This window comes from Linepithema humile, chromosome 5 (assembly GCF_040581485.1).
Source record: "Linepithema humile isolate Giens D197 chromosome 5, Lhum_UNIL_v1.0, whole genome shotgun sequence".
Lineage (NCBI taxonomy): Eukaryota > Metazoa > Arthropoda > Insecta > Hymenoptera > Formicidae > Linepithema > Linepithema humile.
In genome coordinates, this window is record NC_090132.1 from 3,494,547 (window position 1) to 3,518,321 (window position 23,775).

The 23,775-nt window shown below is 35.2% G+C and overlaps 2 protein-coding genes across 2 annotated transcripts; one reads left to right on the forward strand and one right to left on the reverse strand.

Moving 5' to 3' along the window:
• Positions 1-53: 53 nt before the first annotated feature.
• r (carbamoyl-phosphate synthetase 2, aspartate transcarbamylase, and dihydroorotase rudimentary) lies at positions 54-23,712 on the reverse strand. Its single transcript, XM_067355861.1, has 26 exons — positions 23,509-23,712; positions 21,434-21,572; positions 20,793-21,075; positions 20,336-20,652; positions 19,318-19,885; positions 18,941-19,174; positions 18,045-18,689; positions 17,211-17,763; positions 16,553-16,928; positions 16,044-16,470; positions 15,644-15,842; positions 15,400-15,551; positions 15,007-15,111; positions 7,320-7,568; positions 6,105-6,356; positions 4,825-4,989; positions 4,493-4,654; positions 4,092-4,263; positions 3,541-3,656; positions 2,394-2,844; positions 1,955-2,295; positions 1,599-1,740; positions 1,398-1,468; positions 1,002-1,180; positions 521-725; positions 54-353 (listed from the first exon to the last, which is right to left on the reverse strand). The coding sequence occupies exons 1-26, from the start codon at positions 23,627-23,629 to the stop codon at positions 156-158; spliced, it is 6,822 nt and encodes a 2,273-aa protein (XP_067211962.1). The 5' UTR covers positions 23,630-23,712; the 3' UTR covers positions 54-155.
• LOC105675394 (uncharacterized) lies at positions 9,493-15,142 on the forward strand. The gene is made up of 4 exons (XM_012372513.2): positions 9,493-9,992; positions 10,909-11,219; positions 11,589-13,294; positions 13,489-15,142. The coding sequence occupies exons 1-4, from the start codon at positions 9,805-9,807 to the stop codon at positions 14,107-14,109; spliced, it is 2,826 nt and encodes a 941-aa protein (XP_012227936.1). The 5' UTR covers positions 9,493-9,804; the 3' UTR covers positions 14,110-15,142.
• Positions 23,713-23,775: the final 63 nt, after the last annotated feature.

Genomic DNA, 23,775 nt, shown 5'->3' on the forward strand with positions numbered 1-23,775 from the left:
CAGTGGAAAATGTCAGAAGTACATCCGTTGGTTTTCGCGAGCATCACAGTCAGTTGAAATTGATCAGTAGAAGTGGTTTTTTTTTTTTTTTTGCATACGTTATCGATCTCTTCTTCAGCAAATCCTGCGAATTATAAACGATTGAGCCGATCGGATCATACGCGTCCCAGAACCATGGCTAACAATGCCATACGCACGTAGACTCCGTTTTCGGCCTGTCGGAAATAAGCCGCCCGGGGATCGCTGTCAAATTCGGCGCTAATCTCAAAAACTCGTGGCAAAGGGTGCATCACTGCCATTCTCCTCTTCGCGCGCGACATCAGCTGCGGAGTGACTATGAAGTGTCCGCACATCTGTTACACAATAATAGTTTAATGATAAAAATGTGATATACAAATTTAATTTGATAAGCAAATAAAATGCGAGATATGGCGAAATAAAAGTCATAAGTTTTGTTAAGCGCTTTTTCTAATGTAAAAAGACAAATATATTAAATTAAGTAATGAGTTTGAAAACCGACCTGATGATACTCTTCTTGAGTGTTGAAACGTTCGCGTTGTATTCGCGTCATATAAAGGACATCGGTGTCGGATAATGCCTCCTCCAAGGACGAGAACTTCTCTTGCGAGATTCGACGTTCGTTCACGTAGTTGACAATATGATCTGGCATACCGAGGCCAGGTGGGCTCACATAGCGCAGTTCCACATTATATAAGGTCAGCAACCTGCGCAAATAAATAGAGCACACAAAAAATATGTTTAATGTTCTAGAGAAATATGTTAATTCCGAAAATTGTTATCATAATTGGTTCGACTCAATTTTCCAGGATGTTCTGTTCATAAAATATGGTTCATATTTATAATATTAAAACCATCACTTGTAAACTGTAATATTAATAATTAGCCACAAAAGTAGTCTACAATACGTAATAGATCATATAAACTTACGCAGAATATTTTATTTTTCGTAATTCTTTTCTTGACAATCTTTTTGTACTAACCTTGCGAGAGAATGGACGGTTCTACCATGCTTTAAATCTCCTACCATCGTAATCGTAAGACCATTCACAGTTCCGAATTCATCTCTGATCGTGAAGATATCCAGCAGCGCTTGAGTCGGATGTTCGCCAACTCCGTCACCAGCATTCAACAATGGTTTTCTGCAATGGTGCGATGCTCTCTGCAAATTATTATTAATATATGAGATTCGAAAATGCATGTGTAATAAAATCTCTTAAACTATAAAAATACAACTTAAAAAATTCAAAAGGTAAAAAAATCAATAATTACAGTATATTTGATTCTATTAAATAATCAAAATTTTAAATTATTTTTTAAATAATAATTATTATGATTGTAGTATAAGTTAAGCGGGTTTTCTATGATTGGAAACTTACAGTTACTGCGCCTGGCTCTGGATGTCTGAGTACAACCACGTCTGCGTATCCTGTCATAACTGTTACAGAATCTGTAAAAAAACAATAGCTCGATAATTTATTGTACAGTTCTTTTATATATTGGTTTTGCACATTGACAACGATTCAAGTATAATCACACTATTCATGTGGATTAAGTTTCGGTATCAAATCTGTACAAACCTTCGAGAGTTTCACCCTTTTTCACTGATGATGTGGTACCATCCATATATATTACGCGTCCACCAAGACGCTCCATCGCGGCAGCAAAACTGCATGACGTTCTCGTGCTGACTTCGTAGAAAATGGAAGCCATAATCTTTCCCTAAACACATTAATTTTTTAAGTGCAAAAAAACAGAATTTTTAAATTTTATTTAAAATCCGATTATCGAGTATTCTCAAATATCATAACAATTAAAATGTTTTTAGATTTTTATATATAAAAAAGCTTGCAATATATGAACTTGATAATAAATCTTTGCATATATAAATTTAAAATTTTGTATAATGCATTCGATTTTGTCTTTAATCAAGTACCTTTAAGATGTGGTCCAAAGGTCGTTCTTTTCTTATACAAATTCGAAGATATTCCGCAAGCTGGAAAACATCCTTCAGGATATCTTTATTAAAATCATCGACGCTGAGTATATGACGTCCCACTAGACTGTTACTTGCATGGACAGCCGGCACCGGTGTGACCGCAGTCATAAGAAGATTTGGGTTGCTGTCACTTTTGTATCTAGTGATATTGCTGATTGGCAACGGTGAGACAGTTCTTTGCGAGGGCAGTGCCTTGGAATGTTCTTTCGTGTCAATATCCAGCGCAAAATGTACGCTCGATTTGTGCGATCCTGGTTGCAGGAGATACGCAAACAATTCTAATAAACAGTAACAAAATAAATTTGTATCAATCATTATTTTGAAAGATTTTGCATATTATTTTAACAACACATGTTCTCGTATTTGCATCTCGTACCTGTTTGCTCCTCTTCGTGAGAATCGGCGACGCGGTCAACGTGTGTGTTAGATTTTTCGGCTACATAATTTGGTGACAAAAGACCGTCTAACACTGACAATGGTTTAGACAGCATCTGTAAATTGACAGCATCTGTATATTGACCGGATACTATCGGCGCGTGGAGCGTCGATGAAACCTTCGTCTTATATTGTGCTTCTCTGATGTCCTGACCGAATCCAGGATTTAGCAGCACTTGTCCCTCCACGTAGGCGATCTCGCCTCTCAAAACCACTCTATGAACAGAGCCGCAAACTTTCATGCCAGCGAAAGGTGTCCATTGCGATTTACTAAACGGCATTGCTTCAGGAATGATCCATTCGTCGTCCAGATCGATCTCGACGTATGTGTTACGTTGATCAGGGACATTGAAGATTCTTTTAGGATTTTTGTACAATTTGTCGATGATATCCTGCAATTAAGAAACAAGCGGAATAGTTACGAAAGTGTTTCAATGCAATTTGTAATATTTTAATACTTATTTTTGGTTTGCATTATATCTTATAAATCGCAAGCTAATGGATTAAAAAAAATACTTAAAATTATTTAAAATGTGATAAACAAAAGAGCGCAGTCTTCCTATTTTTACTATTAATACAAATAGATTTTCGTGGGGTTCTTATCTTATTAAAGATTTATGAAACTTATCAGACAATAGCTCATCCATAATTGGAGGAAGTGATAAGCGTGAACACAAGGTTGTGCTTAAACAATGCTCGAGAAAATATCTTTCACAATTTCAGTGCAATAAATTAAGTGTAATCTTAATAAATTATTACAAGTCTTCAAATTTATTGCACAAATTTCTTCTTATCGCAAATTAACTGATAGCAAATAATTTTGACAAAATGTTATTAGTTTTCAAAAATTTTAAATGGCTTGAAATTAAGTATTATAACATAAAATTGAAATTGCTTTGCAACAAATTTCTCTTAAACGTGCAATTTATTACGTCACGCCACAAAATTTATTTCCGTGAATCAGAGTGTGACGTGTGACAACCTTCGTGACTGTTATCAAGAGCAAAAGAGCTTATCAAAATTCCTCTCTCATTATATCAGCCAAACGTCGTTGAAAGTTTATACACGTGAATGGAAGATAAAATTACCTCCATAGACAACCTTCCTTCGTGCACGGCATTAAGCAACAGCGGGAGCATAGTCTCCAGCCCAGGATATCCCGGCGGTGGTTTCTCGGAGGACTTTTCTTGCACAGTGTGTGGGGCTTTAATATAAATTAATGTGTCATTAAAAGGAAGCAAACACGTAAATAATTACGATTACGTGATTTTCACCAAAACTTATCTCTTTCATGCGCGACTGAACGAATAGGCAATAATATAAATTATCAAAACATTAATTTTTATCAGAATACTAATTGTTATTTTTAAATAATTGTAATTGAGCGATACAATATCAATGCCGCAAGACAAAAAGAATATTCTTGTATGGCTTAAAAGCAAAACAAAGTAAATGTTATACAAACACGAGACATTCATCTTTTTATCGTCGAGTAATAGAATGTTGGCTGTTATCGTTTCAAGGAAATTCTTTGAAGAAATTGACACATTTATTTTACTGTGTAACGCAAATTTATAAAAAGCACAATTTGTCAATTAATAACAGCTATAATCAATTATTGAAATAATGAGATACGTACCATGATCAGTTGCGAAACAATCAATCACGTCTAAATTGTCCCAGAGAGCTTGCTGGTCTTCTTTTGTCCCCAGAATAGGCCTTACCTTACCTCTTCCTTTGCCGATTCGGTCCAAGTCATCCTGGCAAAGGAATAAATGATGCGGACATACTTCGCACGTAACCGCCAATCCCTGCAAAAAAAATGCGATTAATTTAAAGGTTTTGATTCAAATTCTAATAAGAATTTTTATGTTTAAAATATTTATCGCTATAAATTCTGAAAATAAACTAAATTATCTTTTAATAATTACTTTTTAAAAATTTCTAATTACTGTCGTTTATATGTAAATATTTTTTGTATAAATATTTAGATATCATAATCACACTTTTGTATTATTGTCAATATATTTTAATACGTACATGTTCCTTTGCAGCGCGTATTATTTGTATCTCTTCCTTACGCGCTACGTGACAAACATGGATAGGTCTGCTATGTAAACTCGCAAGTAGAAGAACCGCGGCTGTAGTTTGTCCTTCCGCGTGCACGCACAATGGATATTTTTTAGGCCAGCTTTCGAAGTGCTACGAGCAATCGTGTAAATGTGCAAATTAAGCTTTGCGACAGTCTTATGTAAAAAAAAAATATATATATATGCACATTTAATTTATAAATAGATTAAATTTGCTGAAAAGTATATTAAAAAATAGTAAGATATGTAAAAAATTATATACAATGATACGTAATGTGTTACCTTAATCCAAACAGTAAGATCAGTGAGACGAAGTGTTGTAAATGTCTCGTTTAGATACATTTTCAGAGCAGCCGCGTGAGGTGCTATTTCTCGTATTCCATCGTAATTGTCCGATGAGGCGCCGGCGAAAATTGCGTAATCGCATCGCGAACCAGCTGCAGCTCGCTGTTCAAATAATTAAATCATTTAATTACCTTATATTATTAAAATCTATCTTAATTGCAATTTAAAATTTTTCTTCTTCAAATTAGAAATACAAATAAAGTACGCCTAATTGTGTTAGCTGTACAATATCTGTACAAGATATCTACAACGCGTGCTGATAAATAAGAGTATGTGCGACTATTTTTTTTAAATATAAGAGAGCTTACATAGATAAAAAAACGTCGTCTCTTAAGCTATTATTATCGTATAGGTAATATCAAAATGTTAAAAATCTAGGTCTCACTAGTTGCAGCTATCAGTCTTTGTAATTACGTAATATCTTGATTTCTGATTATCATTTAGATACAAGAAGCTCGAAATTGCACTTTTGAACCAGTTTCTGCGTCAGCTCTTTATCGCTCTTTCTTTGCCGTACGTGCCTTAGCAACGAGCCTCCTGACGCTTGTACTTAAAATACTTGCGACGATTTGGCCTAATTAGATTATATCACAATAAGATAAATAACAGAAATAAGAATATTCCGAAAGCTCTCAATTTCGCTATGAGTGTTTTTTATGATGCAAGCAGACTAAAAGTATCGAAATAAAGAAGAGTCAATAAAAACAAGTAATCCTAGAAATAGGACTACAATCATTTAGTTTAATAATTATTATACTGAATATATAAATATACACGAATTGCAAGAAGTCAATATCAAATATTTCGATACGAAAACAGCAGTTGGTTTAAAAGATAAGGGCATCGAGTGTTCAAGATTAATCAGAGGATCCAGTTGGCATGATTAAGTCAAAACAAGATCGCACTAGTCACTATTATAAAAAAAATTTCTGTACATGTGTATAGAACATGAAAAACTTCTTCAAAATCAAGCTTAAGAATTTGCACTTGAATATTTATAAATTGTAAAAAAATAAAAATCTGTGCTTAAAGAATTATCTATTTAATTCTGATTACGAAGATTGATTCTTGATTATTACACGTTGCACATATCTTTATCAAACATAAATAGATACGTTAAGTACATTTAATAATTTTTTTATTCATATAAAACAGTTGTGAAAGCATTTTCTTTCACGCATTGATAAAAGTTGTTTGAGGAAGGTAAAAATTCTCACCTCTTTCGCGACAACAAAACTCGAATGGTCCACCACGGGTGGATGGGTGTTTGGCATTGCGAAGATGATCGTGATGCCTCCGGCAAGCGCGGCCGCGGTGCAGGAGGCGAAGTCTTCCTTATGGACCGCTCCAGGATCACGCGTATGCACGTGGACATCGATAAGGCCGGGTAGTCTGATCATCCTGCGCGACGACACGCAATCGGTATATGTTTTCATACGCGGTGCTTTTCCTCTCATCTTTCTCAAGGCCTGCGCAACAGACAAGAGAGCACGTAGAATTGCATGTGGCTAGTTACTGTGTAGCACTTATCGTCCATATATATTTATATGTGTAAAGTCGCATAATAGATATAAAGCATTGAAATAATTAACACGAGACTGTCACTCCTCATAAATCATTCACGAAGAATATGTTGAGATATTCATGTTATACGCTATATCGTTATTTCTTGTATAGTTTTAAAGAAATCGCCATGAAGGTAATGAATTTCTCTATTAAAGTATTTTACAATATCTTATCAATGAAGTGGTTGGCTATATAATTAATCTGTATTCCGATGCGCGGTATCAAAAATTGTTGTACCTAGTTATATATATCTTTAACTGCTTAAATGAAAAATTTGGCAAAACCTAGTTGAGATTGCAAAAACTATTGATAATTTATTTTGATGAGATAACTGATTAATTTTATTACTTTTATAAAATATGATTAATTAGACATTAGTGATTTGTGTAAAGATCACCGTTGGCTTTTTGAAATATTAGTATACATAAATGTTGAATAAACCTTGAAATAATTTTTAATTTCTAATCATAAAACATTTTCTTCTATTACATAAATGCTACTTTCGTATTTTGTTATACGATATTTAAGATGTTCTCAATTTGATTATAAAATATTGAAGTCTCTAAATAATCTGAGGTGAACTTTGTACCTAGTACGAGCTTATCGCCAACAATGTGATCGAAAATTTTTAAGTGTAAGAATGAGTAATATTTTGCTTATCAGAAACGACTGATCACTGACGCAAATGATATAAAATGTAGTGACATAGTAATATAAAATGTGCGTGTGGGTGTGTGTGAGAGAGAACGTCACACTTGTTTCAATCATAACATTTAATCAAATTATTTCTTAAAATATACTTGATATCTAGATCTCAATTTTATCCAACATTTTCATAAAATCGAAATACTAATTTGTATACTCACTTCGACCAAAAGCTTCGCACATTTAACATCCGTGATCAGAGGCACGGAATAATCGACAGCTAGTCTTCTAGTCCGATAACCATGTGTCATAAAATTGGAGACACGACGTGCACCGCCATTCCTCATTGGCAGATTTATTACAAGATCAAATTGTTTCTTCGATAAGAAATCGGCGAGATGTCGAAGTTGACTCGGGCTAGAATCCTCGTTCACAGCGATGTTCTCGAACGTCCATTCGACCGGTTCCACCTGCGTTACGCAAAGTTATAAAATATGACGATATAGTTAAGAGAATAAAATATTAAAAAATAGTGATAAAAATGTTAGACGATTTTTGAAGGAAACTCACATTAATCTGAATCAAGTTTCGAATTGTAAATACAAATAATAGTTAATACATATTAATATTTATATATTTAACTAATAAAATTAAAATTAAAATATTTGAAAAAATTTAATTTTTTATGAATTTTATTGATATTTATCAAAATTTATATTAAAAAAAATTTTTTTTTATTGTCATATTTTTAATAAATGTTATCTAACACATATAATTATACTATGATCACAAATATATTATATTATTATATATTATATTATAAACATATTTGCAAGTACATCTTACAATAGATCATTATAATATTAAATCTTAATGTACTTAATTTTGCAATCTCTTTGCAATCTAAAGCATTTATTGCATTATTTTGTATTCATCAAAGATATATCAAGGATATCATATCAAATGTACATCAAATAATTTTTAAAATGTTTAAGAAATACATATATGTATATATAATAATCCAATCATGTGATAATCACTACTGATTATTAGATTATTAATTGTATATTTAACATAACGTTAAAATGTCTACGTGCTCTAGCGATGTCTAAGCAGATCAAAAACCTATTTTGCTATTCATAGATAAAATAAAAATTATAAAATAAGAAAATATTAACAAAATTCCAAAACTTCTCTCCAATTTTACATAAATTTCTTGTTTTATATTTAGATAAAGTTTTGATCAGTATTGTTTAAAAAAATATTAGTTAACTATCTTATATATAGCATTTCCTGTTTGTATCGGCTTTGATAATATTTTTAGTTCAAAAATAACTATTATCCAATTTTTTATCATTTGACTATTTGCAATTATACAGCAATGATATCTAGATATCTCATAGAAAAAAATTTAGAAAAAAATGAAAGCATTGTTCTCGTTTTCGCACCACTGTGCGCGCAATCATTAAAATACAATGTATATACATATATACATACATATATACATGATAAAAAGATTGCTGACGATTATTTATATTATCAGAATATTTTGAATCAGATCTTAAATCGCTATAATATATATTTTTTTTCATTTCTTAAAAGAGCAAAGCTACTTTTGAGAATAATTAAAAGTATACCGAGAAAGAATATATCTGTAATTTACCGAGCTTTCCCAATAGATATTTAACGCATAGATTAGATAAAACTCACGTTTTCATTCGTGATATTGTCGTGTCAGAAGACGAATTAAACGTTACCCGTGCGCATTCCTCTAGCTCCATGTTACCAAACGATACCACGAAATTAGATTGCCTTTCAAGAGACAACACGGATCTTCGTACGACAACGTTCAATAATTTTATTATTATATATGAATTAATAAAAGCCTGTCTTATCCTGCAGCTGACTGTTGCGGCAATGCTTTCTGCTATCTGTTGCATGCGCGTATATTGGTATAAGTAATGGATAATGGAGTATAAAGAAAACGGATAGGGGAGAAGAGATGTGATATATGAATAATTTACGATTGCTGTAATTAATCAATAACTTTTCCCTTTCTGTAGAAAATTACCGCAATCTGTTTCTCGTACAAAATTGGGGCAATCAATTTTTTATGAATTTTCTTCTCATTAATATTTATTATTAATTAAAGATATAAACGCGACAATTAAAGATATTTGAAAAAATGTTTGAAGAATATGCAACTAAAAAATGATGACCGATAAAATCCAATAAATAAAAGTTTATTGGTGACTAATAACAATGACTAATACATTGTCCCAGTAATTAAACACAGTCCATTCCATCGTCATACGAAATTATGAATATCACTCGATTCGGAGCTTTATCTACCGACACCAGCGCAATCTTTCACAAGGATTTTACATCGAATGTTTATCGATAGTAAGCGGTCGATTAAAATCGCCCTCCTCGATAGCCAGATAGCTATTTATCCACACCGACACCCCGCGAGTGGACTACTGTCTGACCGGTCATCGCCGTAGTCTGGTACGCGCGCACGTACAATGCGTTCCCGCTCTCGCCGACCTTGAAAACGAGAATGAAATAGTGCTGGTGACCTATTAGTGAATCCGAAGTGATCTATATAGTGCGTCGCGACCGAAGACTCGGTCCTCACGTGGAGACACTCCACGTGGCCCGTTTCTCGTGTGCACTTTGTGTTATGTCATTGAGTAGAAAAGAAAAATGGGAAATGAATTATCAAAAATCTTTAAAAAATCACAACCCAAAACCAAAGAGAAAATACCCAAGCCAGTGGACGAGTACGAGGATATCGAGCTGATGTTGCTGAAGAAAGCTATCGAACAGGAACCCGAAAGTTTCATCCTAAACAATCTCATGATGTGTATCCAGTTCTTCGAGAATTACGAAGAGTAAGCACTCGTTTCGATCAATATATTTTTCTATGGCTGGTTCGTCGCAGTTGTACGGAATAGTGATAATCCGCATAGTGACGATTGGAAGTATAAAGGAATTTTGAAGTGGGATGTAAAACTCACAGCTGTGTTAATATAATAAGTGAACGCTATTCTCGCTAAGTCTTATTCTTAAAAATAGTGAAGTTTGATGCCGTTAAATATATCAAAAATTTGTTATACCCGTTAATTAAATTTAAAAAGGAGGAAAAAAGTGAATTTAATGCTGATTTATTTATAAAAGATGACTGTATCATTTATATCATGTTCAAAAATTTGTTGAGAACCCGCGTGAATTACTTCGGTGATTATGTACTGATTTAAGAAATATCGATATTTTGTTTTATTATAATCTAATCTACAAATCTGCATTACATATAAAAAAGTATTCTTTACCTTGATATCAAGAATGGCCAGATTAAGTATACTTAATGTTGAATTCTTTGCGTTATTCTTACTTCTTTATTTTGCACATAATTAATTGCCTGTCAAGATTACGTTCAACAATAACAGGAAATGGGCTTATAAAGAATAAATTGCTTCCGTTTACGTTAAGTACTAATTGTATTATTTTATAATTAATATTTAATATAAATATTATATAATTTTCAAGTCAACATTAGAAAAATTAATTAAAATCAGCTATTTATTATTTTTTATTTCACAATATTGAATATTAGTAAAAAAAATCTTTTAAATATTAATTTTCATTTCCATGTTAATGTTTTAACAAGTAGTAATTGTGTAACAATAAATAATTCATAAATTCCAATAAAAACATATTTCAGTTCATAATTATACAATTAAATATAAAATGATTAGTTGTAGTAATAACGAAAAATTATACGAAATTAAGTGGCGAATTCTTTTCCAGAGACATAAGTCAGATTAAAGAAACTCTTAAAAGAGGATCGAAGCTGAGCGATGAAGCTGAACTAAATAAGGTAATGCCTCCTCAAAAAAGCATTTTGTTACCACATGTTCTTCAAAATTGTATTGCACGCAACATCGATTTCACTTCGAAGAGACAGACTGGTGATCTTATTATCGAACCCCTACAACCGGTTCGCATTTATATCGCGCATGACAATATCGAAATCACCGAGCAGGATTATCTGTCGGAGTATAGTAGCCTGAATAATGAGGTCACGTACAATATGATGGTGCAAGAGAGTGACAATCCGGGTGAGTGAATTTATTCCAAAATTCATAAATTCGTACAAATTTTATATTTATAAATTTTGTATAAATTACCCAACATTTGCTTTTTTTCAATGAATTTTTTATTTCAAATGGAATCTTTAACAAGAATGTGATGGCACATCTTTTGAGTTGTAAATATTAAAAAATTCGAAAATTTTATCAAATAAATCTCAAAAATGCGCGCGTGCAAAAATAGATAAGATAAGACCTTCAACTTTGCTCGAACAAAAATCCTAATAAATTTTATCTTAATCAGATTCATCAAATAAAATATGCTTATTGAGGAAAGAAATTTGTTAACAAATTTCAAAACATTTGACTCGAAAAGAATGACAAGTATTCTGTCGACAGGATACGTGCGATTGCGGCGTCTTGACGAAACGCCGTACAGGAAGAACCTCGACAAGAAAGATATCGGATCTTCATCAATAGCGGACGACGAGGAAATATACGAGGACGGCGAGAGCATCTACGATTTGAATCGCAATCCCAACACGACGCCATCTCACCAGATCAAAAGAAACAGTCGCCAGAGTTCCGCGATTCTCAGTATTAGATCTTTGCCCAATCTGCACGACGATCAAGTGTCCCTCTCGCATGAGAACATTTATATCGGGAAAGCCCGATCTAATTATAGCGTAAAGATCGAGTCTGATCGAAACAATGACCACACGTCTTTGGGGGTCCAACCCGGCTCGGTGAAATCGGCGAGGCAGAAAGGTCGCGGGCCGCCGAGCATCACGAGTTCCGGCTACGACAGCGACTGCGGTTATCCGACGGTGACCGCCACTCGCAATCGCGAGAAAACGAGCGTGCACGCGCCGACGAAAATTTACTCGAACGCGATGATTCCGTCGGAGTGCTTCAAGAAGGTGAGGATCAACAACGAGGGCAAGATTTATTCAATGCGGGAGGAGAGATGGCAGGCGCAGAACAGCAAGCAGCACCGTCTCATGATGGCCGCTCGGCAGTACGACTGCGAAGTCTTCTACACCAGCAGCGAGACATTCATGAACTACTTTGTCGATCTCTTCGTGGACCAGCTGGCGGAGCCGCTGGGCTTCAAGCCCGAAGATCTGAATCACGTGCAGGACTCGATCATCCATTGCGACAAGGTGATCAACACGCATATTCCGAGCCAGTACAGGATCGACTCGTACGAGGTCACGCCGACGATATGGCTGCAGTGGCCGAAGTACGCCGAAGAGTGGCTGGACCGAGCGAGAAGCACCTGGCCTCACGACGACGACATCGGCAGAGTGAGAGCAGGAGGCTGCTTCGTGGTCCCCGAAAATTCCCTGTCAAAAAAGATGAACGCCCCGCCGCGAGGTTCGAGGCAGCCAGGCGTCAGGAAGAGCATCGATCAGAAAATCGAGTGGCAGCTGGCGTTTCCGGCGGCAGAGCGATATCTGGAGACCTGCATGACGCGCTCGCAGATGCAGGTGTACCTCATCGCGCTGATGCTTCACAAGATGTTTCTCAGGCCGGTTCTGGACACTATGTACGGCCTGACGACCGCTCACATCCGGCACAAGATGTTCTGGCTAATCGAGAAGTACGATACAAACTGGAAGTGGCCCGACAATCGCACCGGCCAGCGGTTGATTCATTTATTGAACACTCTGTACCACTGCATCAGCCAGAACGAGCCGATTCTGCCGGACTACTTCGTCCGCAGCAAGAACATGTTTCAAAAGGTGCCGCGCGACTACCTGCTGTACAGCCAGAAGCAGCTGAAGAGGATAATCGAAAATCCAGTCATGTACGTGTTCTACGCGCTGGAGAACATTCAGTACAGTGAGCAGTTCTTCCCGAAGCTGAACTTCTCGGAGCTGTTCAAGATACTGACGGTGAGACCGTGCCTGCCCCTGGTGAATCCGGCTTTAGACCCGTACATGCTGCGAACGACCGAGCAACCCTACAGAGACGAGATTTACGACAGCGCCAACGGCGGAATCTGCGACAGGAATCGCAAGAAGAATTCACGGTACACGTACGGCGTGAACAAAACGCTAATCACTCCGCGCAAGGCTACGGATTCTATCGTGGAGATCTCGGTAAGTCTCTCAAACGATAAGATCATTATCGATTCAGCGTTCTTAACAGCGATCCCAACACGACACGTCATCTATCATATAACTGAGCGAAAAGCGCGAAGCTCAACACAACTTCCTGCGAATCTAATCTTATCTCCGCTCATCTCGCGATTAGCGAATCCAAGAGTGACAGCTTAAATCGTTCTCTCTTCCAGGAACGTTGCGCGGAGCTGAAGGGTCCAAGGCTGGCCGCGCTATTGGACTTCTTTGTCAACCACTTTATCAAAATGGCCGAGTGCTGCCACAGGTATCGAGCTTACGAGCAGAAGAAGGTGTATCTTGACCAGGCGGATCGGCTCTCGACTATCCTGTCGGATTATTCCAGGCACAAGGAGGACGCCAAGGCTTATCACAACAAGATAAACGCTCTGAGGATGAAAGCGACGATCTCGACGAGATTACCGGATATGCGAAGAATGGAGAACGAACCGCCGGAAACACCCAAGAGGAATTTGGAGCCTATATTCGTCGGCCCTCTGAGGGATCGTTTCACACGGCACGTCAATGAAACTTTGACAACAAACGAACAACAGATGTCGGAGGAGCAGCTACAATCCGAAAATCTTGCGAGTAATAAAGTCACAAAAGCGGCCACTCACGAAATACGATTTAAAGAAGAGAAAAATGCACAAGCGACAACTGAAACAAAAGACGACGAAGATCCTTATTCTTCGGAGAATTCTAGGCCAAAAGATCAAAGTGAGAAAGCGGCTTTGAGTAGAGTACAGACAGTAGTCTTCCTAAATGACAATTTAAATGAAACGACATATATGTGATATATGTTAAAAATTAGGATGTAGATGATCTGTTGGAAATTAATCCTTGTGTTCGATCTACGAAAGTAACGATTATGTTAAGAGCGAATTTGAGGCGATATTTATTGTCATATTTTGAGATCGATCGGTGCGATCGATTTAGTAAATATTTGAGAAAGACTGAGCGAGTTTATCGCCTTGCGAATTGTCGATATTCCAATCGTCGCGTTATGCAAGAGCAAAAGTGATTAATAGTCATTAAAGTAATTTTATAAAAACAGCTAAATCACTGCAGTCGAATTTGTCTAGTAAACTCGTTTCTGTAAAATAGCGTTAACAATGTATTCTAAGTGTACTTATATCGCGCATTGTTAGATTACGAATTATAATCTACATGTAGATCTACGATTGTGTAGATTGTAATTTAAGAATATCACATTTTTATATATTTTTAGTAATACGCACATCTTGTATTTCTCTCTTTGAATATTTTATATTCTTGTCAATGAATTCATGCACAAATCTCTAATCATTATTCTCATTATCTTTTATTATTTCATTATCATTAATTTCATTATCTTTGACATCTACTGCTCTTTATTAAACTCTTGTCTCTAATGCTTGTCACGATTAAACTCGATATCTCGTTAATGAAATATTTATACTCTAAATCATGTACACGTTATCGCAAAGAAGACTAGATTTATATGTAATATAAGTTTTATCATTTTATAATTTAAATTGTAAAAATTTATTCGACACAAATTTTTGCAGTTCACGAACAGCTCTCATAAATATTTCTTCAATCTTCAATCATTTTTGTAAATACAATGTATAAATAGTTATTCTTTTTATGTGATCGCGTACCTCGTATAACTTAAAACGATGTAACAATGAATGAAAATTTCTCTCACTTACCTTAATTCCGTGCTCGGTATAAAAATCGGCGGTACCCATGCTGGCGTATAACTTATATCCCATGGTCTTCAGATTTCTAATAGATTCGAACAGTTCCATTTTATGCTGAAATAAAATCCATTATTTTTATACTTAATTTTTATCTCTTATTAAAATACATATCCAATTTTTTCAAGATTTTTAAATATGACAAATCACTATTTCATCGACAATATTGTCTTATAAGTAACGCAAGAGATCAATATATTGCATTACTACAGTTACCGCGAATATGTTTCAAACTAAATACATTTTATTTTTCGCAGAGCATTAAAATAGTATATAATTACTGAAGTTTATTATTTAATTTATATATTTTTACTTGTGCAGAGAAAAAAAGTTTCATATAATTACCTTGAAGCTTCCTATAGACAGCAGAATACCCTTTTGCGGGATGTGAAAGCCGGTACTCAACATGCTTTTCAGGTAAGCTTCGTTGCGGTTTTCACCGAAACAAGCTACTTCTCCAGTGGATACCATCTCAACACCCAACATAACATCAGCTCCTTCAAGTTAATAATACAATAATATTATTTCACAAATTAATAATATAATAGTATTAAAATTCTGCAAATTGTAAATAGCTATACGTATTTACCAGCAAGACGAGAGAAAGAAAATTGTGGCACTTTCACTCCAACTTTTCCACAGCCAGCTAAAACATCCACAGGATCAACTGTTTCGCCGACAATTAAACGGGTTGCTGTTGCAACGAAGTCGTGATCTAAGGTCTTCGAGACGAAGGGAAAAGATCTAGATACTCTTACGTTACACTCGATCACTTTTAGTTCGTTATCCTGCAAAAAGATGTTATTGAAAATTTAAAAATAACATATAATAAATTCTATTTAATAATTATATAATTAATATTTATGTTATCTATACAATAGAAATTAATACGTAACTTTAAAGATAAAAATGTATATTAGAATTATATACTTGTTATCTTTTTAAATTTTATTAGACCCATTTTTAAATTTATGAAAGCAATTATTCACCTTTGCAATTAGCTGCATATTGAAAGGACCAGTTACTCCCAAGGATGCCGCTACTGCTTTGGAGATACTTTTTATCTTCATCAGAGTTTGTGGATTGATGTCTTGTGGTGGTGTCACTAAAGTGGCATCACCCGAATGGACACCGGCATTTTCTACATGTTCGGATACTGCCATGCACAAAATCATGCCTTCATACGCCACAGCGTCGACGTCGATCTCTTTCGCCTCGAGGATGAACTTCGATATTACCACGGGATGCTCCTTGCTGACTTCACTCGCGCTTTTCAAATAAGACTCAAGATCTTGGTTTGAGTGCGCGACATTCATCGCGGCTCCGCTTAATACGTAAGAAGGTCGCACAAGGCACGGATAGCCCACTTTTTCACAAAATTCAATAGCGGACTTCAAGTTTGTTAATTCTTTCCATCTGAAATGGGAACAAATTGCACGTAAAAATGCATATATATTTAATATACATATCTATTTTTGCATGTATTTAAAAGTCGCACCTTGGTTGCGAAATACCGATGCCATCGAGCATGCGGGAGAATTTGAAGCGATTTTCGGCGCCGTCGACGGATTCCGGTGAGGTTCCGAGGATGTGAGCCTGCTGTCTATGCAGATCCATGGCAATATTATTAGGTAGCTGTCCACCCATGGACAGTATTATGCCCTCAGGGCACTCACAATCATATATGTCCATCACCACCTCAAAGGAGATCTCCTCGAAGTACAATCTGTCGCTCATGTCATAATCTGTGCTGACTGTTTCCGGATTATAATTCACCATGATCGTTTTACGTCCGAGATTTCGCAGCTCACGCAGACAGCTCACGGCACACCAGTCGAATTCCACTGAGCTGCCGATTCTGTATACACCGGATCCTAAGAAAGACATCGCATTTTTTTATTAGTCATTCAATGTTCCTTTAATATAATACTTAATATAATGCTTTGAATCATTATTTAAATTATGTACCAATACAGTCATTCCTTAGCGCTGCATATTTTCTTGTTCGGCTATGGAGAGATCATTGATAAGAATTGATTCTCATTAAACACAATGTTTAATTAATAAAATTGTGTTTTCTTATTCAAAAAAGATCTATTATTTTATTTTTGTGATCAATCAACATGCAATGATAATAATAATTTATAACATTTTACCTATCACCATCGTATATCCGCCGGGAAATTCCACATCGTGAGTAGTGCCGTTGTACGTTAGATAAAGATAATTCGTGCTGGCCGGCCATTCAGCGGCCACCGTGTCAATTTGCTTGATCATCGGTTTGATGTTGTTCTCCTGTCTTTGTATCCTGACAGCCAATTCGGAGCTCTTCACCAGAGCGGCAATCTGTTTATCCGAAAAACCATTCTGCTTCGCGCCCAGCAGTAAGTCGTGCGAAAGTTTTGTGTGATCGATATTCTCCAGCAGCGCGTAATAATCAATAATGTTTTTCATCTTCTCGAGGAACCAACGATCTATCTTGGTGAGTTCGTACAATCTGTCGATCGTGTAACCAGCCTTGATCGAAGCAGCAAGAACGAACATTCTCTTGTCGGTCGGCTTCTCCAGTTCTTCGTCGTTGATCGCTTTCGCATAAGGATCGAAGCCATTTACATTCTCGTTGACCATTCTCAATGCTTTCTGAAATGCTTCCTCGAATTTGCGACCGATCGCCATCACTTCGCCCACGCTCTTCATAGAACTGCCAATCTGAAAAAAATATTCAACATGTGTTATTACAAAGAAATATCAAAATAAAAATAATTATACATATAAAATATATAAATTGTACATATAAAAAATATCAATGTACAAATATTTTAAAAATTTCCTTTTTCTTTTCTTTAAAAATTAAAAAGAAAGAAAAATTTGTTTAAATTCTTTATTCTTGTTTCTTTCAATTTAAAAATTTTATTTTTAGTAATTTAATGTTTAATTTTCAGGTTCAAAACGTACCAACAAGATAAGTAGCGATCAAATTATCAAAATACCTTGGTGCTGACACGATGAAATTTGCTGAGATCCCATCTAGGTATCTTAACTACGCAGTAATCGAGACTCGGCTCGAAGCAAGCCGTAGTCTGACCGGTGACAGAGTTATGGATGTTCGGTAGATGTATTCCAAGAGCCAATTTCGCAGCAACGTAAGCCAGAGGATAGCCTGTAGCCTTGCTGGCAAGAGCAGAGCTTCGAGATAATCTAGCATTCACTTCGATAATATAATATTCCTCGCTCAAAGGATTGAGCGCATATTGAATATTACATTCTCCGATGACACCGAAGTGCCTGATGACCTTAATGGCGGTGGTTCGCAGCATGTTGTACTCTTTATTCGACAGTGTCTGACTCGGCGCGACGACGATCGACTCGCCGGTGTGGATGCCAAGAGGATCGACGTTCTCCATATTGCATACGGTAATACAGTTGTCGTATGCGTCGCGGACGACTTCATACTCCACCTCCTTCCAACCCTTCAATGATTTGTCGATTATTAATTGACTGGAATGAGCTAGAGCTTGTTGCGCCAGCGCCCTCAGCTCTTCTTCCGTATTAGCGAAGCCCGATCCAAGCCCACCGAGTGAGAACGCGGCACGCGCCATTATGGGGTAGCCAATTTTTTCAGCAGCTTCCAATGCCTAAAAAAATTATGTATTTAAAGTACATGTGTTAATAATGTATAAGTACTAACATGTTGATTCTCTATGAAAAATATTATAGTTTTCATTCATTCAAAGTTTTCATTCGTTTAACTGTCACATAAATTATTTTTCACAATAAAAGACTTTGTTAAATAAAAAACAATATGTAAGGCGATCTGCATGTTAATTTCATAAATTCATAATCTTACAAAACTGTAAGAAATATTCTAGTTTGCCAAGTAATTTACCTCTTGAACGGAGTACACGGCAGCACTCGGTGCGATTCTTTCATTTATCTCGCTAATACTGTCCGCAAATATTTTTCGATCTTCAGTCTGTATGATGGACTCAATCGGCGTTCCTAGAATTTTAACATTGTACTTCGCAAACACGCCGTTTTTCTCCAATTCCACGCCGCAATTTAGGGCAGTTTGTCCACCGAAAGTTAATAATACGCCGTCTGGTCTTTCTGATTGTATTACCTAAAAAAATTATTTATTATTAGAAATAAAACCTTTTTTACATTTTAATACTAAGAAATATTAAGCAAAATTGTTAATTGTAAATTGTCTACATTATTAACAAAAAATTCATTCCTTAAAACTACAAACGCACTGCGGCTCACCTGTTCAACATATTCCGGTATAATTGGCAAGAAATATACTTTATCAGCCATGCCTTTTGATGTTTGCACCGTAGCAATATTCGGATTTATCAGAAGAGTCTGTATAGACTCTTCCTTCAATGCTTTTATCGCCTGCGAGCCCGAATAATCAAATTCTCCGGCCTGGCCGATGCTGAGCCCTCCCGATCCTAGAATCAATACTTTCTTCGGCCGCTCAATCGCAATCGGGACCACAGGTTCATAGGTCAGCTTCTGCGTGAGTCTGTCTTTTGTAGAAATCCGAGGATGACCATCGATCTCGGCCTTCACGCTTTCTAGGAATACATCGAAGAGACACTCAAGGTCCTGGGGTCCTGCCGTGTGTTCCGGATGAAATTGAACGGAGAAATACGGCAGATTCGAGTGAATTATACCCTCGTTACTGTTATCGTTCGTATTGGTGAAGAGCACCTCCCAATCAGCCGGTAATTGAGATGCATCGACGCAAAATCCGTGATTCTGCGAGGTCATGTAGCAACGTCCGGTGCTGTGGTGAGTCGCCGGTTGATTGTGACCTCGATTGCCGTAGCTGCAAGTGAATGACATTTATAACAATGGACTATTACTCTTTGATTTGCATAACAGAAAGATATTCGCTAATGAATATAGCGATGAAAAAAACAACAATTTTTCGAATGGCAATAGAGGAAGGAAACGTCAGAATTGGAACGTCTAGAACAGGAAGTGCAGCCCGTGTTTTGAAAACCTGTCTTTCAAGTTTGTCCTGAGAGAAGCGTGTATGTTTCAGCATGATCAATCAATATACGAGCATTAATAATATATAATATATTATTGCAAATAGAGAAATAATAATTATGCGCGACTAAAGATATGGAAACAACGAGGAATTTATTATAAATGCGATCCAGCACATTTAACTTGCAATAAAACAGAAATCAAATATGCCATGGAATAATTTATATGTAATAGTATTTGTCAATCCGATGAAAAACGTGATACTATAATTCACGATACGTACTTCATTTTGTATGTAACACAGCCAGCAGCTATGGATAGCAATTGATGTCCAAGACATATACCAAAGATAGGTTTTTTCTTGTCTTGTGCGAGAACTTTTTGAATATTTTCCACAGTCAATTGACACATGTCGGGGTCACCTGGCCCGTTGCTGAGGAATAGACCGTCGTATTCAGCAGCTTTCAAATTATAATTCCATGGCACCACGTCCACGCGAGCACCGCGTTTTAGCAGACATCTTAATTGATTGTACTTTAAGCCGCAGTCAACTACGCATATACGAGGATATCCATTTGGATTATATGTTCTTGGAGTCGGCTGAAAAATAGTATATAATGTATAAATAGTATATTGTAAAAAATGTTTGTCTTAACAAATATTATAATAACTTTTATATATGAAAGATGCTACTAAACTATTAATATCATAAAATGCACATAAAAAAAAGTTAGTTTTACCTGAGAAACTTCTGCAACAAGATTTCTTTTGTTGGGATCTTCTATCAAAGGCATTGCCAACGGAGCATTTGGTGATAATTGGCCGGAAACTATCTTCCCCAGTACAGTACCTTTCTCGCGAATAATTTTCGTCAATGCTCGTGTGTCAATCTCATATATTCCTGGCACATTTTGTTCCTTCATCCATTCTGATAGCGTCTTAGTTTGCCGCCAATGGCTGGGCTTCTCGCAAATTTCACCAACCACCAGTCCGGCGGCCCAAATGCGATGGGACTCGAACCAGCTGCATCAAAATTGATAATTAACTTTATAAACATTCGGATTAATATAAAAAACTTTTAAATATAATTCTAAAAAATTTTTGAAGTATATAAATTATAAATAAATGTAGTTTTTATTTACAAAAAGAATTATTTTTCTTCATTATTTTGTTTTATTCGCGAATTCTATAATTAAAATATAATATACACTTAATGTAATAAAATTTGCAAAAATATAAATGTATATTGCATGAAAAAAGCCCATAAAAGTTGCACGCGCGCCGATGCTCTCTTCCGCTCAATGTATGCGTGCAATGCATAAAGATTAATATTGTTATTATGTGTTAATAGAGCTTGAATTAAGTCTTGTCAGCCACTTACTATGGTATGCCATACTCGTCCTTCTCATTACTAAAGACACCATAATTTCCTATAAGCGGGTACGTAAGTACCAGAATTTGTGCGTGGTAGGAAGGGTCCGTAAGTGACTCCGGATAACCGACCATACCAGTCTGAAAGACTGTAAAAAATTTACATAATTTACTGAACATAGCAATTAATAGAGAAAAAAGAGCTGTAAGATCCAAAACAGGTGTTGAATCGCAAAAAATTGATTACAAATCAATACAGAATAATGACACATTAATAGATTAATAAAAATATGACAATGTAACATTTTATTGTTAGTATCTCATTATTATCGTAATTGTGTTTTCAGAAAAATGTAGTCTTAACAATACTTTTAACATATAAATATCGTTTAGAGACACTGTTTTAAAACGTCGATAAAAAAAAAGTTGAAGGTTGAAATGTTTCTCGAATCAATCAATTCTTGCTCGCTTATTCAATCGAAATTTATTCCACGCGACTATTAGTTTCACACATCGTCGTTGCGATAACATGCGTATGCATTTGAAAATTTTCCGCGCAATATAATCCGGCGTAAGGATCACATATATGCATGCAAATTTTAATATCAGCAGATTTGAATTATCTGTCTTCACTATATTCCTATCATAAGATATTTATTATCATAAGATGTTCTAATAATTCCTTAAATTATCACATCGATCAAAATACATTAAGTTTGTTTTAAGAGATTATTTTCTTCTCTTTTTCTTAATCTACTTCCTCGTAAAGTTTATCATAAAATGACAATTTAAACGTACACATAATCGTAACTTGAAACTCGGTAAGAGCTAGCCTGTTTGACGAGATATCTATATACATTTACAGCGTAATCATGTTTATCACCGGTAGCCGGCACGACAGTAACAACAAATGCAAACTAATGTAATATTCGAAGTGGTTTTCGAATAGTTTGAATAAAATTACTTCAAAATAAAACTAAAATAAAAATATATAAAATAATAGCAGTAATAGTTTGTACAAACTTAAAATATTTTGATAATTTGATGCCGACGTAATTGTTAATTTTCTTGTTAAACTCAAACATTCAATAAAATTAAAAATCAATCTAAATACCCGAGAAAAAAATGGTATAATATGGTCAGATGTAAATATATATAATTAATTATGAAAAGATCTGATAACATGTAATATTTTATATGATCATATAAAATTACATATGTTATTAGATCTTTTCATAACTAATTATATATATTTACATCTGACCAATTATACCATTTTTTCTCGGGTAATTAATTATATTTAATATAATTTATGTTTATTATAAAGAATAATAATGTTTTTGTAAGCTAGCGCATTTAATTACTTAATTTTTTTCGGCAAGAATGATAAATTTTGATTGTATATATAATCCTAAACTCTAGTCAAATATAATTAAAACTAAATATTAAATCGGAAAAATATTTTTAAATTAAAAATTATAAATCGAACTAAAAAAAATAAAAATCTTTTTCTTTAATGTCATTTAAATAGCGGCTCTAGAAATCAATATTATGTTTTACGTACGCTTAAGATAAGAGTTACCTTTTACTCTTTTGATAAATTAATATATTTTTTATCATATTTATAGATTTTATGCTGATGAGAAAAGTCTCAGTCAAATAGCAATCTTTTGTTTTACATATATTAATATATTTAATTGATAATTGTTATATTATTTTTTTATTTATAATACTTTTTAGAACATGCTATTTAAAATTAAGTAGTGCCGCTGCAAATATTTGTACATTTATTTGTCAGCAAAATATACGAAAACATGTTGTAAACTTGTTGCATTTCTTAATAACATATTATCCATACAAGAGAACAATAACTAATTTCACTGCTAACGCGCTGATATGTTATTAATAAGCCTCTCTAAGATAATTAGACAGTATTAATAAGATTAGCACGTATCTTCATCTCTTAGAAATCGTGCGTAACACTTTCCGGTGCACGTGCGGAAGTCGAAAAGCAACGAGCATATGTACGTACGTACGGCTCCGACTTGCAAAAGAAGCACGTGTTCGACCTGCGTACGAACTCACCAATTTCACCGTCTGTGGACACATCGGCACCGAAGCGTTTTCCCAAAAAAACACTTCCATCCTCTAAAAGAAGATAACTATCCGTCGCGCCATTCAACCCAGTAGATGCAAGGCTGGGCATTTTTTAATTTTTGTCACGTCTTACTTATACATGTGCTCCGCGACACACTGCGTGTGCCGCTAGTTCGGAGCAAGCTTTCAGCCCATTAAGCGTCCAAGCTATTCTATCGAAGCGCCTGTGCGTAGCATTAAAGTGTCGTAAGTCCG